Here is a 14,273-nt window from a genome sequence, read left to right as displayed (position 1 = left end):
GCCAGCAGTTCGGTAGTTGAGGCTCTTTTAGTAGAGTTGATCGGTCAAGCCGCTATTGGCCTACTTGTCCACTTTGGGACGAATAGGTGGCTCGGATGGGTTTAAACCATTCGTGAGGGCCTGATCATTGCCTATCGCGCTCAGGCTTGCCACCCATTCAGTTCTCGCAGTACGATCTTAAGGTTAGCACATTTTTTCCATAACAAGGGGAAAAGAGAAAATGGATATCCAAGCATAGAAGCTTACTGCCCCTCTGTGATATCATAACCTCTCATTTTTCAATTTTCCATTCATTCGAATGCTAACAGAGGGAAGGGAGAGATGTGATATTATAGAGGGGGTTTTGTTGGAAAGGTGTAGTGGCTATAGGTACAATGGGAGAGTTCTGGTATGGAGGTGAGATAGAGAGAGGGTGCAACAGGGCAGAGATCGGGGCTTAGGTTTTGGTGCTTGTGGGAGCTGGGTTTCTCATAGGCAAAGGCTGCCTAAACCATAGGGTGTAGGGATTAGCTGGGGACTAGGTTGCACAATCTAAATGGGGAAGTAGTAGTGGCAAAGGGGTGCATTGGTTTTGTAAGGACCCCGACTCGAAACAAGTGGTAGGAGCACAAAGTGAGGGTGGTGGGTGGGGCTCTGCTAGGCAGGGAAGCAAGGTTGGTGGTCTTTTGATCTTTCTTTGATAGGAGGTGGGGGTGGGGTGGGTGTAGGGGTAGAATAGAAAGGGGTGGGAGGGACTACAGGGGATGGGTGGCAAGATCACAAGGGGTGTGTGGTGATTGAAGAAAGGACTCGAGTGTAGAATGATCAATAAGGCCCCATTTGTTTCAGGGGTTTTGATGGGATGGGATTTTAGGGGTGGGATTATTATACAAATTTTTCCAAAAACATGAAAAAGTGTAACATTTGGTTAAGTGGGGTTGGAAAGTGTCCAGACGACATTAGGAAATGAGTTTTCCCTGATCTGCTGATGTGGCCTTCACCCCACCCCCTTCCATGCACTTCATGCACTTCTCTCTCTCTCTCTCTCTCTCTCTCTCTCTCTCTCTCTCTCTCTCTCTCTCCCTTCTTCTTCTTCTTCCTCTTTCACCTCCACCTTCACCTCCTGTATCCAAAATGGGTTTAAAAAAAAAATTGCAGAAATGGGGAAATCAAAGAAATGGGCTTCACAAGGTTTAAAAAAAATGAAAATTGGTTTGCAGAAATGGGAAATCATCCAAAATGGGTTTCACAAGGTTGAAAAAAAAAAAAAAAAAGGGTAAAAGTGTGGAAATCAAGAAAAATACGTAGAATGAAATTGGATGGCAAGTAAAAAGCCAAATATAAGGCAAGCAAACTGAAGGATTTACAACATAGAATTGCAGAAAAAGAAAGAAAGAGGAAAAAAACTAAAGAAGGGATGGTTTTGAATTGATAACGATCGAGGCCGATCCTTAGACCGATTCCAGTATCTTAAACCATGGTTTAATTTGATTAATATTGTGCAGCTACAGGCTCAACTACCTCTATAGGCCTTGAGCGTAACAGGTGAACAACACAACAAATGGGAGAAAGATTTTGGCTTTACGGAGAAGGAAAGAAAGGGAAAACCCTAGATCTTATGGTTTTGCATTGGCCGTTGCCAAGCATGCGAAGAAGATGGCAATCCAGTCCACCTTGTGCATCTACTTGTACTCTTGCAAACCACCCTTCTCAGAACGACCACTCTTCGTCTCTCCGCTCACATCTCCTTTTCTTCTTTTCTCTCTCTTCTCTCTCTCCTCCCAGCCCCCACCTAACCACTCTGTCTCTCTACTCACATCTCTTTTTTCTTCCTCTCTCTCTCTCTCTCTCTCTCTCTCTCTCTCTCTCTCTTCCCAGCCCCCACCCAACCAAACAAGGTGGGGTGGCATGCTATAGTTATTTCACCGCATCTTTCCTTTCCTCTCTTCTATATTCCACTTTCCTATGGGACCCATATGTCAGTCTTTCCCACCCCTACTCCCTTCTAAATAAATGGGGCTAAGGGTATACTGTTGAAAGAGGACCACTATATTGGGTAGTTTTGTAATCCAAACCCAATGCTATGTAATCTTGTTAACTGAAACAATAATCGGATAATTTGTTCTTTGAGGATGATATGTTCATCTTCTGCAGAGCTTCTAATGAGGATACCTCCACCATTAAATATATCCTTGAGCTCTTCTCTAACCTCTCTCGCCTTTCTATCATTTTGATAAAAGTGGTTTGACCTTTAGCTGCAACGTTCCTCCCGAGACTAGGCTGAACTATTTCCGTAGTTTGGGTATTAAAGAGATGAACTCGGAGGCTACATATCTTAGTACTCGTCTTTTCCAACACAAAGCTAAAACCCAGTCCTTCCATAATATTATCCAGAGGGTTAATAATAAACTTGCTCTATGGAAAGCCAATCTCCTATCCAAGGCGAGGAGAATAGTCCTGATTCAATCGACCCTTTCTTCCATTCCATCTTATTCAATGTCTTGTTTTTCTCTTCCTAAGGTGATCTGCAGGAAACTTGACTTAATCTCATTACATTTTTCGAATGGAGATTCTGGCAGGGTAAAAATCTCCATCTTATTGGATGGCACAAGATCTATTTGCCCAAACATATGGTCGGCTCGTTCTTTCAGCTTCTGAACCTCAAAATAAAGCCCTACTTCTTAAATTGGGATGGAGAATGCTTACCAATGATCAGAATTTGTGGGCTAAAACCCTAAACTCCAAATAATTTCATAAATTCTCTATTTTTTATGACAAAACTTTAAAGAAGCAGAGATCAGTGTGTTGGAACAGCATTGTAAGTGTTCTTCAGATCTTGAGGGAAATGATTGTATCAAAATAAGGAATGGAAGAATGCTTTATTTTGGACTGATCCTTGGATTCAAAATATTCAGACCCCAATCACGGAGCTTCTAACCATCACTGCCTCCCCCCAACTCTCCTATAAAGATCAGTAATTTTATAGAAGGTAACCAATGGAATTTTGGGCTCTTAAATTCTTTTCTTCCTTCTTCCTTATCTAATAGTATTATCTAAATCCTCATATCCCTCAATGAAGATAGATGGTGGTGCCATGAGGGGTTTCTCATAACTAAAATAATTACTGATTTTCTAAGAAATGATTCACTAACAAACTTTAATGGATTCTCAAACAGGTGCTTTTGCTCCTCTCCATTCTCTCAATGGTGGTGGTTTTTTTTTTTTTTTTTTTTTTTTTTTTTGAAAAATCAATATCCACCCCAAGTTTAAGATCTTTAAAATGTCCATGATGGGATTCCTACCAAAAACAATCTAATTAAATGGGTGGATATTGACCCTCATTGTGGTTTCTGCCACACAAGTCATAAATCATGGTGGCATGTTCTCTTGGACTGCAAGTTTACCAGAAAAGTCTGGGCTGCCAACGGGCCAATTTCCTTTCTCATTTTTTAAGCTTTTACCTATGTATTTCTTCCATTCCAATGATATTCCTAGAAATAAACTGACCTCCATTCTTACCACTTTCATAATTATTTGTTGCATTTGGAAACATAGGAACCAGGTTAACTATAACTGTGAAAAACCAAATCCAAATGTCATCCTTAAAAATGTCAATTTTAAGATGACTAATGGTTTGGCTGCAAAAAAAGGAAGAGGAGCAGGTGAGCATAACTACAGCCTCCCCCTCCCTTTCCTCCCTAATCATAATATAACTCTTGTAGTCACATTTATAGCTTATATAGCCTTAAAAGAATATGTGAAATGGGCACTGACTTTTATAAATAGGGGACAATGTTTCTTATTTATGACTAATCTACTTTTGGGCTAAGAACAGCACAGGAGAAAGAGATGTACGGTGGTAGAAATTTGATACGATGAGGAACCTATCTTTCTTCTTGAAACACTCATTTTTTAATTCCAACATTTTTTGGACTAGGATAACTGTACCTCTTATATTAGAGGTGGAACAATTAGCCAACCCCTTTTTTTGTCTTAACCCACAGTAGAATCTGGTTTTAGCTATTAAAGGTATGGCTAGGGATGCTATAAGTAGGAAATGCACATTTAAACTTAAATGGCTTTTTGTATATCCTAAATTATGCTTCGTAATCTCTTTTCAGTCAACAGAATAAAAAAAAAAAATGGATAATTTGGTAAACCCAAAATAATGTGTAATCTTGTAAAATTTTCCTGTTATATAATCAAGTTAACGTAGGTCAAGGAGAAAGAAAAGTAATGAAAAGGAAGGCAAAATCAAGTCAACCTTGCTGAACTACATACAACCAGGGACCCACGAAATGAGCGTACAAAGTACACGGATAACATTAGAAGCGAAACCACCACATGTGAGGTGGTCCAGCAGTAGTAAGTAAAGGGCAAAAAATGGAACTTGGTAAGTGAGGTCACAAAAGAGCATGAGATGAGCAACAGAAATACAAGCATCGAGGTACTGTTAATCCTAAAGTTCTGATGTGAGCTTTGAAGAATTAAGTAAATCCTCAAGGTTGTGAAAGAACCCACGTTTTGCACCAAGGACCCAATGGTACGATAATGAATAAAACGAGAAAAAAAGAAATAAAGCATAGGCATCTTGTATTGCCACAAAGAGCGCCATATCTATCTTCATGTGTTGATCCACCTTATCGAAGTTCACAAAATAAGGGGAAAAAGAGAAAAAGGGAAACTACAGCTCAACTACCCCTACGATCTTGATCTCCATTTTCTAACCATGTCATGTTAAAAAACAAGGATCTACTTACATCTCTCAGCTCACCAAAACTGTTAGGGAGCTCATTGGCACCACCATCTTCATAATGTAAAACCATCACCAGCAGGCTTAAAGTCCAAAGAAACCAAGTTCACTGGCTCTCTCCTTCTCAAACGTCTCAAAGTACTGATATATAATCGTGACAGCAAGCAGAATTCCAGTTCCTGACCCAATCGCTCCCATGAAGTCAGCCAACACTGTCAATGCACCAATACACATGCCCCCAAAGGCCGCGGCTGTGGGAATGTACCGGTTCAATTCCTTCTGCAAATTCGACTCCCGGTGACCAGGCATCACCATTTGTTGCTCCTGCAAAACCAGTTGTAAGAACGTCAAATGAAGTAACTGAGTAACTCCCATTCATATACTTTTCCACAAGCATCCCTAGTTCCCCATTTAATCACATAAACTATTCCTAAAGAGATGCAATTTAATTCAATAAGCAGACAAAACACAAATGCATATGGTTTGAAGCAAACCATTTCATGTTCAAAACTGAATGTCCAACCGAAGGCAATATCATAGACGTCCATATGCAAGTGTATCTCTGAACTTAGACAACTGCAATGAAATGGCTTGTGTATCCCCTCCATCTGGATAGGGGAACCACAGCAAATGCCAGATTCAAGTTTGTACTAAGAAATGTTGCTCTATGCCCCAAGGAGATAGAGCATGCAATTTCTCCCAACATTCAAGGAGACAGAGGATTGAAAGACATGTTTTTCACTAGCTTTTATTAACAAATCATGGCAAAATAAATGAGGACAACCCTCCATAGCCTCTGACAAGTACCAGCATTCACTAAAACTTGCATGGTCATAATGTCAGATTTCACAGGAATCATTCTGGGGAAGAAAACAAAATGAACACTGACCACATAATAAAATCATTTTGCTTCCAATTGCAGCATAGAAATGAGGGCTCGTATGGATTTTTATGCAAAACGAATAGGCATAAGCTTGGGAACCTAATGTCAATACAAAGTAGAAAATCAGAAAAAGCAAATTAAATTCAGGAAAAAAGAAAGAGCCTTCTCTATTTTATCACCATGTTGATGATGATTTCTGGGACAATTTTTAGTCAAGAACTTGGTTCCAATAAAATGGAAAACAGGAAAAAAAAATGTATATCACATGGTTGCTACTTGCTAAAGTCCTTTAGAAAAAAATTATTTTATCTTTAATAAATAAAAAAGGATACTCTGTTGACCCTTCTAAAATTGATGCTTGTAAGTTGCAGCAGTAAGACAATCAGATTAACATATTTAGACTCGTCAATAAATAGAACAAATTAATTGGTACAGAAAGAACGCTACAGGCCCCAGTGGGGCAGGTCGGCTTCAGTACAGTTTTGGCTAAACCAAACCTATCTGGAACAATACAGTTCTAGGCAAACCAAACAAAAAAGGCAGGTCAGCTTCAAAAATTCCAATTGAATTGCTTTAAAGCTTTTAGATAAAAAGAAGAAATAAGAAAAGAGGAACAGATAGGATCAGAGGCCGCATATAACAATACCTTCAACTGCTTGGCTACATCTCGAGCAGAGGATCCAGAGACTTCAATCCAAGTTTTTGAGAAAAGAGCACAAGCTGAAAGCATAAACACTATATAGAACAGGGCATGGAAAGGATTGGCTGCCATATCCGCCAAGCTGAAAGGAGATCCCAATGAGCCAAGTAATAAGCAGCATCAGTAAAAAAAGCAAAGGAACAAAAAGAAAAAAATGATCATAACTTCTCCTTCACTGGCAGAGATGCAACACTCTGCTATGTTAAAGGACATTCAAATAGTAAAAGCAACAGAAAAAACTAAGGAGATGCATTAAATCACCTTGATGGTGCAGTGATGTAGTATGCAATACCGCCAACAGGGATAAACTGACCACCAGAGTACTCTGACTCCTTCCACTTACCAAGTAGATTAACAAGAAAATTTCCACTGTACCTTCTGTAGAGCAACTGCATCGATATATAATCGTATTAGGCTTTTTATGATACAGTGAGAAAAGCTAAAGCTTATCATTCAAACATAAATCTGTGGCACCTGAGAAATAAAGTAGAGGTTGGAAACAAGGGCAGATTGTAGTATAATTGGCATGTTGGAGGTGTAGAATAGCTTGATTGGATATGAGCCTTGTTGTCCACGGGCATTCTTTGACCTCACAGGCAACACAATACGGAACCCTTGGAAATAGATAACAATGAGGAAGATCAAGACTGTAGCAAGCAAATTTGTCACATTTGGTAGGTTCTGCCGGTAGAATGCCTCACGAAGAGCACGAACCTTGTCGGTACGAGTTATCAGGAGATGGAATAATGCAATTACAGCACCTTCAAATTCAGCTCCACGCCCACTGTTAATGGTTGTTGGACTAAATGCTTTCCAAATTATGTTTTCACTGCAGTAAGAAACAAGATGTCTCTATTTAAGGTACTCAACTGAAAAAGATGTATCACAATGGAGACCCTAAAACAATAATCAGCAGCTTACCAGATATTTGTCGCGATGAACAGGGAAATACCAGATCCCAGTCCATAACCTTTCTGAAGAAGTTCATCCAAGCATATCACTATGATACCCGCAAAGCAGAGCTGGATGATGATTAGAATTGCATTGCCTACTCCAAGTTGACTGACACTACCATACATCCCAGACAAAACATATGCAACCGCCTCACCAACAGCAATTAGTATGCCCAACAGCTTCTGAGCACCATTTCTGAGAAGAAACCAATGGCATCATTAGAAAAAGTATATTATACGAAATCCAACTACGGTAAAATATGGTGCTAACAAACAAGTCAAACAAGCAATTAATATGGTAAAAAAACCTCAGAGACTCTCAAGGTATCTTCATCAAAGCATATAGAAATATCAAGAAACAGATATCCCTTATTGTTTTCCTAATTAAGCTTGACAAGAGAGATCCTTTATTGTTCCCTAATTAAGATCGAAAAATGTCGAAGTCATTATCCAATGTTCAGTAGAAGCATGGTTTAAGATCTCCACGATTGCTAATATCTCTCTTTTTGAATTTTCCGAGATGAGATGAGAGGTGATACACAAAATCAACCATATCTCGATCGAGAGCTCGAGATCTCTCATCAAATAACTCAGTTCAAATTGGTTTCTTTGAACCAGACCAAACCACATGTTAAAAAGGCCAAAACTCAACCCCATCTCGTCAAGATCAAGCCCAGACCTCACCTCTCTTGCCACACTTTGAAGAAAAAACACATTGTTGGAGAGATTTTGGAGCTTTAGCTTGCCATACTTCATTCCTACACTAAATATCACTTCTTCATCTACATTTGGAGATACATTTCTTCTCAAGAAGAATTTAGGTAAAAAAGATTTACATGTGTTATGTAATATGTAGTTATGTACTGTACCTATGTAGTTATGTGGTTATGTTATGTCATTTCAATGTATGTAAATGTGACTCATTAGTCATGACTCATTAGTCATCAATGTTAATTGTTAGGCAATTAAGTAATTATCTAAAATGTCTTTTAGGTATCATTTTTCTTTTTGATTTTTACCCACTTAACAAAAATCATTAATGAAAACCATTTTTTATCATCAAAACATAAAAGTGGTTTGGTAACTACTTGACAAAAATGGTTTTTTGTGAGAAATAGATTAGTATCCCGATGTGCAAAATGGTTTTTTGAAGAAATGGGTGAAGAATGTTCCCTTCATCACCATCTTCCTTATAACTCCCTATCTCTGCTTTGGACTGAAGAATAGGGGGCAAGGGCTTAGATTTCTAATTACAATGCAAATGATTACTTTACCCCTCCATATTGGGACTTTAAGCATGTGCTCATTAAAATTCAGAAAAATAACTCAAAATCAATTTTGGCCAAAACACATAAATGACTCTAGATCTCTCTTTGGTTTTTGTGTTTTATCAAATTTTTTTTTTTTTAAATAAAAACAAGTTCCATAAATGATACCAAATGCAATCAAAACCGTTTTTGTGAACAAAAATCAAAAAGAAAAATGATACCAAAGAGGGCCTTAAATTCTTATGATTATTTACACTTTTTAAGTAGAATATATGTGTTGTAACTTCTAAAAGTATTAGATGTGTCATGTGTCGAATGTGGATTGTGGAATACAGAAAAATAGCATAGGGTTTGAAGAGTCGAAGACTACATACATAAGGTACAAAGTCAAAGTACCATTTTAGGTTTGATTTTTAAAAAACTGATGTTTCCCCTGTGTTTAGAAGGCCTAAAATAGGGTCAATGGCAAGTTTCAGGGGCTACAAAGATCATATAACCACCGAGACCAACCACCGAGTCGACCGGGGAAAACATATAAGATCTCACCAGATCTCTCTTTTTTGGCTTAGCGAGATTAGGGGCGAGATCGAGATCTTAAACCTTGACTAGAAGCGAAGTTCCTAATGTTTACTAACACGTCCAGTTCACAATATAAAGCATCAATATGGTTAATAGTTGGACAAATAATTTGAGGAAAAAATGTGCAATCATGGGAATTCAGCATTAATGGGGACAGCAGGACCAGAAGATTCACAAATTTGTTCAAAAAAGATTTCTAAAAATACTTACAAGAGTGCCCGATCTTCACGGACACTGTTGTCCACTTCGATGATCTTTGACCCAGCTAATAGTTGCATCACCAGTCCAGATGTCACAATGGGAGTAATACCAAGCTCCATTACAGTCCCACGGTTTGAAGCGAGAATAACACGCATCCAGTAAAAAGGATCTGCTCCTGTCGTGGAGTGTATCCCATATAGTGGAAGTTGACTACAAACCAGGAAAATGAAAAGGGAGATCACAGTGTATATAACTTTCTCTCTGAATGGAACCTTCCTATCTGCACTCTGCACTTCTGGTAGAAATGACAGGAATGGTCTGACAAGATGAAGAACTCTGAATCCTCCCCCCATTTTAAGTTATCAAACTAGAACAGTCCAACCTGCAACCAGAAATCAGTAAGCGGTCAGCAGAACCAATTCAGCAAAAACCCCAAGTAAGGAGAAAAGTCAGTAAAATGAAAATTAAAAAACGGTATGATGTTGATGATGATGATGATGCTGATGCTGACGCTGATGCAATGTTGATTAGGTCATGGAGATGATGATCATTATAATTCTAGTAAAGAAAAAGGAAAGGAGAAATATAAAGGAAGAGAAAGGAGTTCACCCAGTTTCAAAAGGAGAATGATAACAAGGATACAAATAAGATCCAACATAAAATTTAAATAACAAACAAGAATACGTACAAGCCACCTGTGTAAGAAAAATAAATCTAATCTACATGAGAAAATAAAAGAAAATCATTATCCTCGTTAAAAATATGGTTGGGAATTTCAAAACAGAGCCAATTTATAAGTATGAGATGAAAACTTGAAAAGATGGTCAAATAAATCGGAAAATAAGCACATTTTGCATTACCTCAGACTACCATGGTCAAACCAGAGAGTTGGAGAACCTAAATCAACTATGGATAGGTCGTAGAATATCTAGAATCGCAGTGAAGTAAAGAAAGTAGATTTCAGGAGATATAAAAATCAGAAAATCAAAAGGCTCCGATCTGGTCAAAAGACTGGTCGAGTCCTCTATTGGGAAGGAGAATATGATATCAAAAAGAACTGAAAAAATCTCCAAGTCGGTAAATCAATGGAGAATGTTAGATGATTTTAGAATGGAAGGAAGACGGGTTATATCAATAAACAAAATCACAGAATCTCAGTCATAAAGCAGGACAGAAATCTGGAACCAGAACTTGAAAAGAAAATCCGAACAGATTTCAAGAAACCAGGATTACAAAAGAAAATAAATATCAGCCAAAAAATATATCAGATTTAAGCATAACTCTGGCTGAGTGTCATTTATGTCCTGATGATTGGATCTGCAGTCAGACCAAAACCTGATGGCTAGAATCTGCCTTACATAATTCCAACTGAGGCAAGGAAAACTAAAACCAAGAATCTAATGGAAAAAACTTGAAACTTAATTCCGAAATATTTATTAGAAACTGTTGAATAGAGAAGGTCAGGATTCAGAACGTAAAATCAGAGCCAGAATTATTTAGCAAAGCAAACTTGATAAATAAAGCATGCACAGAACAGAAAAGGGAGGTTGTGAAACTGACCTTGTTTCAAGGGGAAAAAAAAGAGAAATAAATAAATAAAAAAAAAAGGGGACCTGACCTTGGAATCACCACCAACAACATACTGAATCACCAAGCAGGTGCTGAAACTGAATCACCATAGATCCTATGCTCTGAATACCAAAATACCAAAGACAACAAGCTAAGCTTTCATGATCTCAAAAAGTGGAGGCAGCTACACCTCATACAATGTATATATAACTAATTCTTTTGGACAAAACAGAATGTAAAAGCTAACAAGAAATCTCCTAAGCTTGAACTGCAATAGGAGTGACCTGACATGTCTATGACTCTAATAAAGAAAAACCAAATAGAAAAGGGAACTTCGTACCAGCATAGGCTAAGTTGGAAGTTTCCTATCTCGACAAAAATAAATAAATAAATAAAATAATAAATAAAAAAAAGAAGAAGAAAGAAATAAGGGCTCTAAAATCTCCCATGGTTTAAGTGAACCAGTGGTTCCTGAATCAGAAATTGGTTCAGAACATGAAACGGAAGCCAAAAATAAAATCAGGTTCTCTATCTATCCCGGTTAATTCTCTTCTCTCTTCCAACTCCATCACAGAGCTTCGCTTAGACAAGAAAGGAGGTGAAAACACATTTCAATCATGAACCTCCAAGTCGTGATACATGACAACAAAAACTTTTGATAATCAAAGTATGACATGCAAGCATTACTCAAATAAAAATAAGAAAACGTACATGCACCAAAAGAAACAGAATTGAAGCATATGACATGGCAAGTTGTTGAAAATCAAGACAGGATATGAACAAAATATACGTATGATTTACAAATCATGAGATGCAGAACAATCAAAGGCCAATTTTTTTCCATGTTATCACCAAAACTGTTTAAAAATAACCTATGCATGCAGTATCTCCCGTTATATTTCTCAGAAGCGATTGGGTTTCAGAATTCGAAGGAAATTTAGCGGCCAACAATAGATCTACAAACTTCCATCCATTAAACATAGGTTACATTTTAACGGTTTACTACTGTTCAGAGGGTCTGTGTTCAATAGATCTACAAACTTCCATCCATTAAACAAGAATATTTGCACCCGCGATCTCACCCAAAAAACCAAAGGAAAAGGAGTAGACTTCATATTTACTTATTAAAGTGTTAAACAGATACACAGAGCAAATCCAGATCGAGAACTAGATCATAAATCAATACACCCAATTGCATGCATTAGGATACCAACAGTGTCTTACATCTGACATTAAAGCAAGATGGAAGAAGAAAACGAGAAAATTCGAAATTTCGAAGATAGATCTGCCGAAGCATGCAACCAAAAGATTCAGAACCTTACCGTGCAAAATCGAAAATCAGGAACCCTAGAGATCTGAAAACAATCCGCAAAATCGGTTGATCGATCACAACCCCAGGGATTTGCAATCTCGCTCGCTAGAATGTTTCAATAAGTTGAGGCGGCACTAGGAAGATCGATCGTGAGGTAGCAGGTAAGGAAAGAGATAAAATACTTCGCTGGGTTTCAGGGACCTAGCACGAGGTGAATCGTGCAGAAATATGTTTGATCCATTCCTTGCCTTCGTATTTGTATTGACGTACACGTTCTTCGCTGCCACGCCTTGTTGACCTATAATTTGTTGCCACGTTCGATTTAGAGCGTGCTTGGCAAAGATTTGTCTCAATGAGAATGGGATACCAAGGTAATTGTCTAAGGGGGTGTTTGGTTCAGTAAATCTTTGGGATGACATTCTTTAGAATGATAATTCTTAACTTTTTGAGTTGTTTGGTTCTATTAGAATGACCCTCATAAGTGAGCATCCTAATTCCCATAAATGACCATATTGCAAAGGATGTGTTCCAAATCTGAATTTACCTCAACTCTTAAACTCATATTTGAGCAATCTTTTTATCACCTAGTATAAAGGAGAAAGTGGAAAGACGTTCTCTACAAAAGCCAACATCTCAACCCGAGACCTCTCAAACTGCGACATACTCACCCCGTGACCTTTCAAACTGCATCCTTAGACCTGCGACCTCTCAAACCGCGACATTCTCACCGAGAGTCCACCATTGGCGACTGGTAAGCCCTCTCTCTCTCTTGATTTCATGGAGTTGTATGTTTAGGTTTTTTAAATCAAACGCTCTCTATTTCGATTTCATGGAGTTAAAGGGTTAGGTTTTAAAACCAGAAGCTCTTTCATGGAGTTATAGGGTTAGGTTTTTAAAACCAGAACCTCTCTCTCTCTCTCTCTCTCTCTCTCTCTCTCTCTCTCTCTCTCTCTCTCTCTCTCTCTCTCTCTCTCTCTCTCTCTCTCTCTCTCTCTCTCTCTCTCTCTCTCTCTACGGCTCTCTATTGTGTTTTCATTGAGTTGTAAGGTTAGGTTCTTAAAACCAGAACCTACGGCTCTCTCTTTTGTGTTGCAAGCATTATTTTTAGGTTTTTTAACTCAGACCACATATGATCTGTTCATGGATATATAGCAGTGGCGATTGAAGGGATCTGCTCTTTGGTTTGCCTGCCCTCCCACCAACAATGTTTGCTACAGCCAGTCGACGACTCTACAAATTTGGATTTGGTATTCTTCTCCTCCTCTCTCTCCCTCTCTATGTTTGTCTTGCATTTTGGACTTGGTTCATGAGGATCAATTAATCAGGTTTGCTATCAGTTTTCATGAGGAGCGGTTAATCTGGTCTGCTATCAGTTTGTGAATTGTAAGTTGCTACAAATTTTGTGCATATTATCTACCTTATTTTTAGTTTGAGATATTTGTTAACACATTACTTGTGGCATTTGAATGCCTCATCTTTCTTACAATATATAGCACCCCAACAAAATACTAAATAAATACATCTAACAGTATTTGATATGGTAATTGGTAGAGCATTATTGTGGATAGAAATTAGTTTAGTGAATATCATGGAATAAAAATTTCAGGTTACATTTTGATTTGGCAGGTTCAAAGAATGGTTTTGCAGAGATTTTTTTTTTAGGTTCCTTGATCAATTTTGTTTTGAGTGGTTGTTATGGTGAAGTAATGGAAGTTGTAGTTGTTGGTGGTAATGGACTTAGAGGGAATGCTTGTAGGAGTATAAGACAAAGGAAAATAAGTTTCAATGTCTAAAACTTTCTACTAGAAATGAAGAGGATTAGATTACTATCACTTGTGGATTACTTGTGAAAAGCCCCTTGTGAGACCAAGTTGTTGCCTGCCAATGGAAAGTTCTCTTGATCCTGACGACCTTATTATTGTTGATCCTCATTATGCTTCAGTTTCTAAGATACATCATGTATTATATTCAGAAGCATTTCATTTGAATTCTTTTGTTTGAAAGCTTGAAATTTTTAATTTGTTCTTTCTTTCTTTTAATAGTTTTGATTTCTCCTCTTTGAATATATATGAATAC

At 37.9% G+C, this 14,273-nt stretch overlaps 1 protein-coding gene across 2 annotated transcripts; it reads right to left on the bottom strand.

Moving 5' to 3' along the window:
• Positions 1–4,551: 4,551 nt before the first annotated feature.
• On the bottom strand, positions 4,552–12,423 carry LOC122064497 (protein transport protein Sec61 subunit alpha-like). Of its 2 annotated transcripts, XM_042628202.1 has the most exons (8): positions 12,208–12,423; positions 10,935–11,007; positions 9,326–9,698; positions 7,237–7,464; positions 6,790–7,144; positions 6,577–6,704; positions 6,262–6,397; positions 4,552–5,056 (listed from the first exon to the last, which is right to left on the bottom strand). In XM_042628202.1, the coding sequence occupies exons 3-8, from the start codon at positions 9,667–9,669 to the stop codon at positions 4,817–4,819; spliced, it is 1,431 nt and encodes a 476-aa protein (XP_042484136.1). In that variant the 5' UTR covers positions 9,670–9,698; positions 10,935–11,007; positions 12,208–12,423; the 3' UTR covers positions 4,552–4,816. The 2 variants fall into 2 exon arrangements, with proteins under 2 accessions (XP_042484136.1, XP_042484135.1); XM_042628201.1 differs by lacking the exon at positions 10,935–11,007.
• Positions 12,424–14,273: the final 1,850 nt, after the last annotated feature.

Source organism: Macadamia integrifolia, unplaced genomic scaffold (assembly GCF_013358625.1).
Source record: "Macadamia integrifolia cultivar HAES 741 unplaced genomic scaffold, SCU_Mint_v3 scaffold1673, whole genome shotgun sequence".
NCBI classification, from domain to species: Eukaryota; Viridiplantae; Streptophyta; class Magnoliopsida; order Proteales; family Proteaceae; genus Macadamia; species Macadamia integrifolia.
This window is presented reverse-complemented; position numbering and strand designations above follow the sequence as displayed.

Excerpts from the sequence above, each read along its gene's own strand:
- LOC122064497 (XM_042628202.1), bottom strand. The coding sequence starts at position 9,669 with ATGGGGGGAGGATTCAGAGTTCTTCATCTTGTCAGACCATTCCTGTCA. Across the intron at positions 6,705-6,789 it reads ACCTCTACTTTATTTCTCAG|TTGCTCTACAGAAGGTACAG; the intron begins GTGCCACAGATT and ends ATATCGATGCAG. Across the intron at positions 6,398-6,576 it reads TACATCACTGCACCATCAAG|CTTGGCGGATATGGCAGCCA; the intron begins GTGATTTAATGC and ends ATCTCCTTTCAG.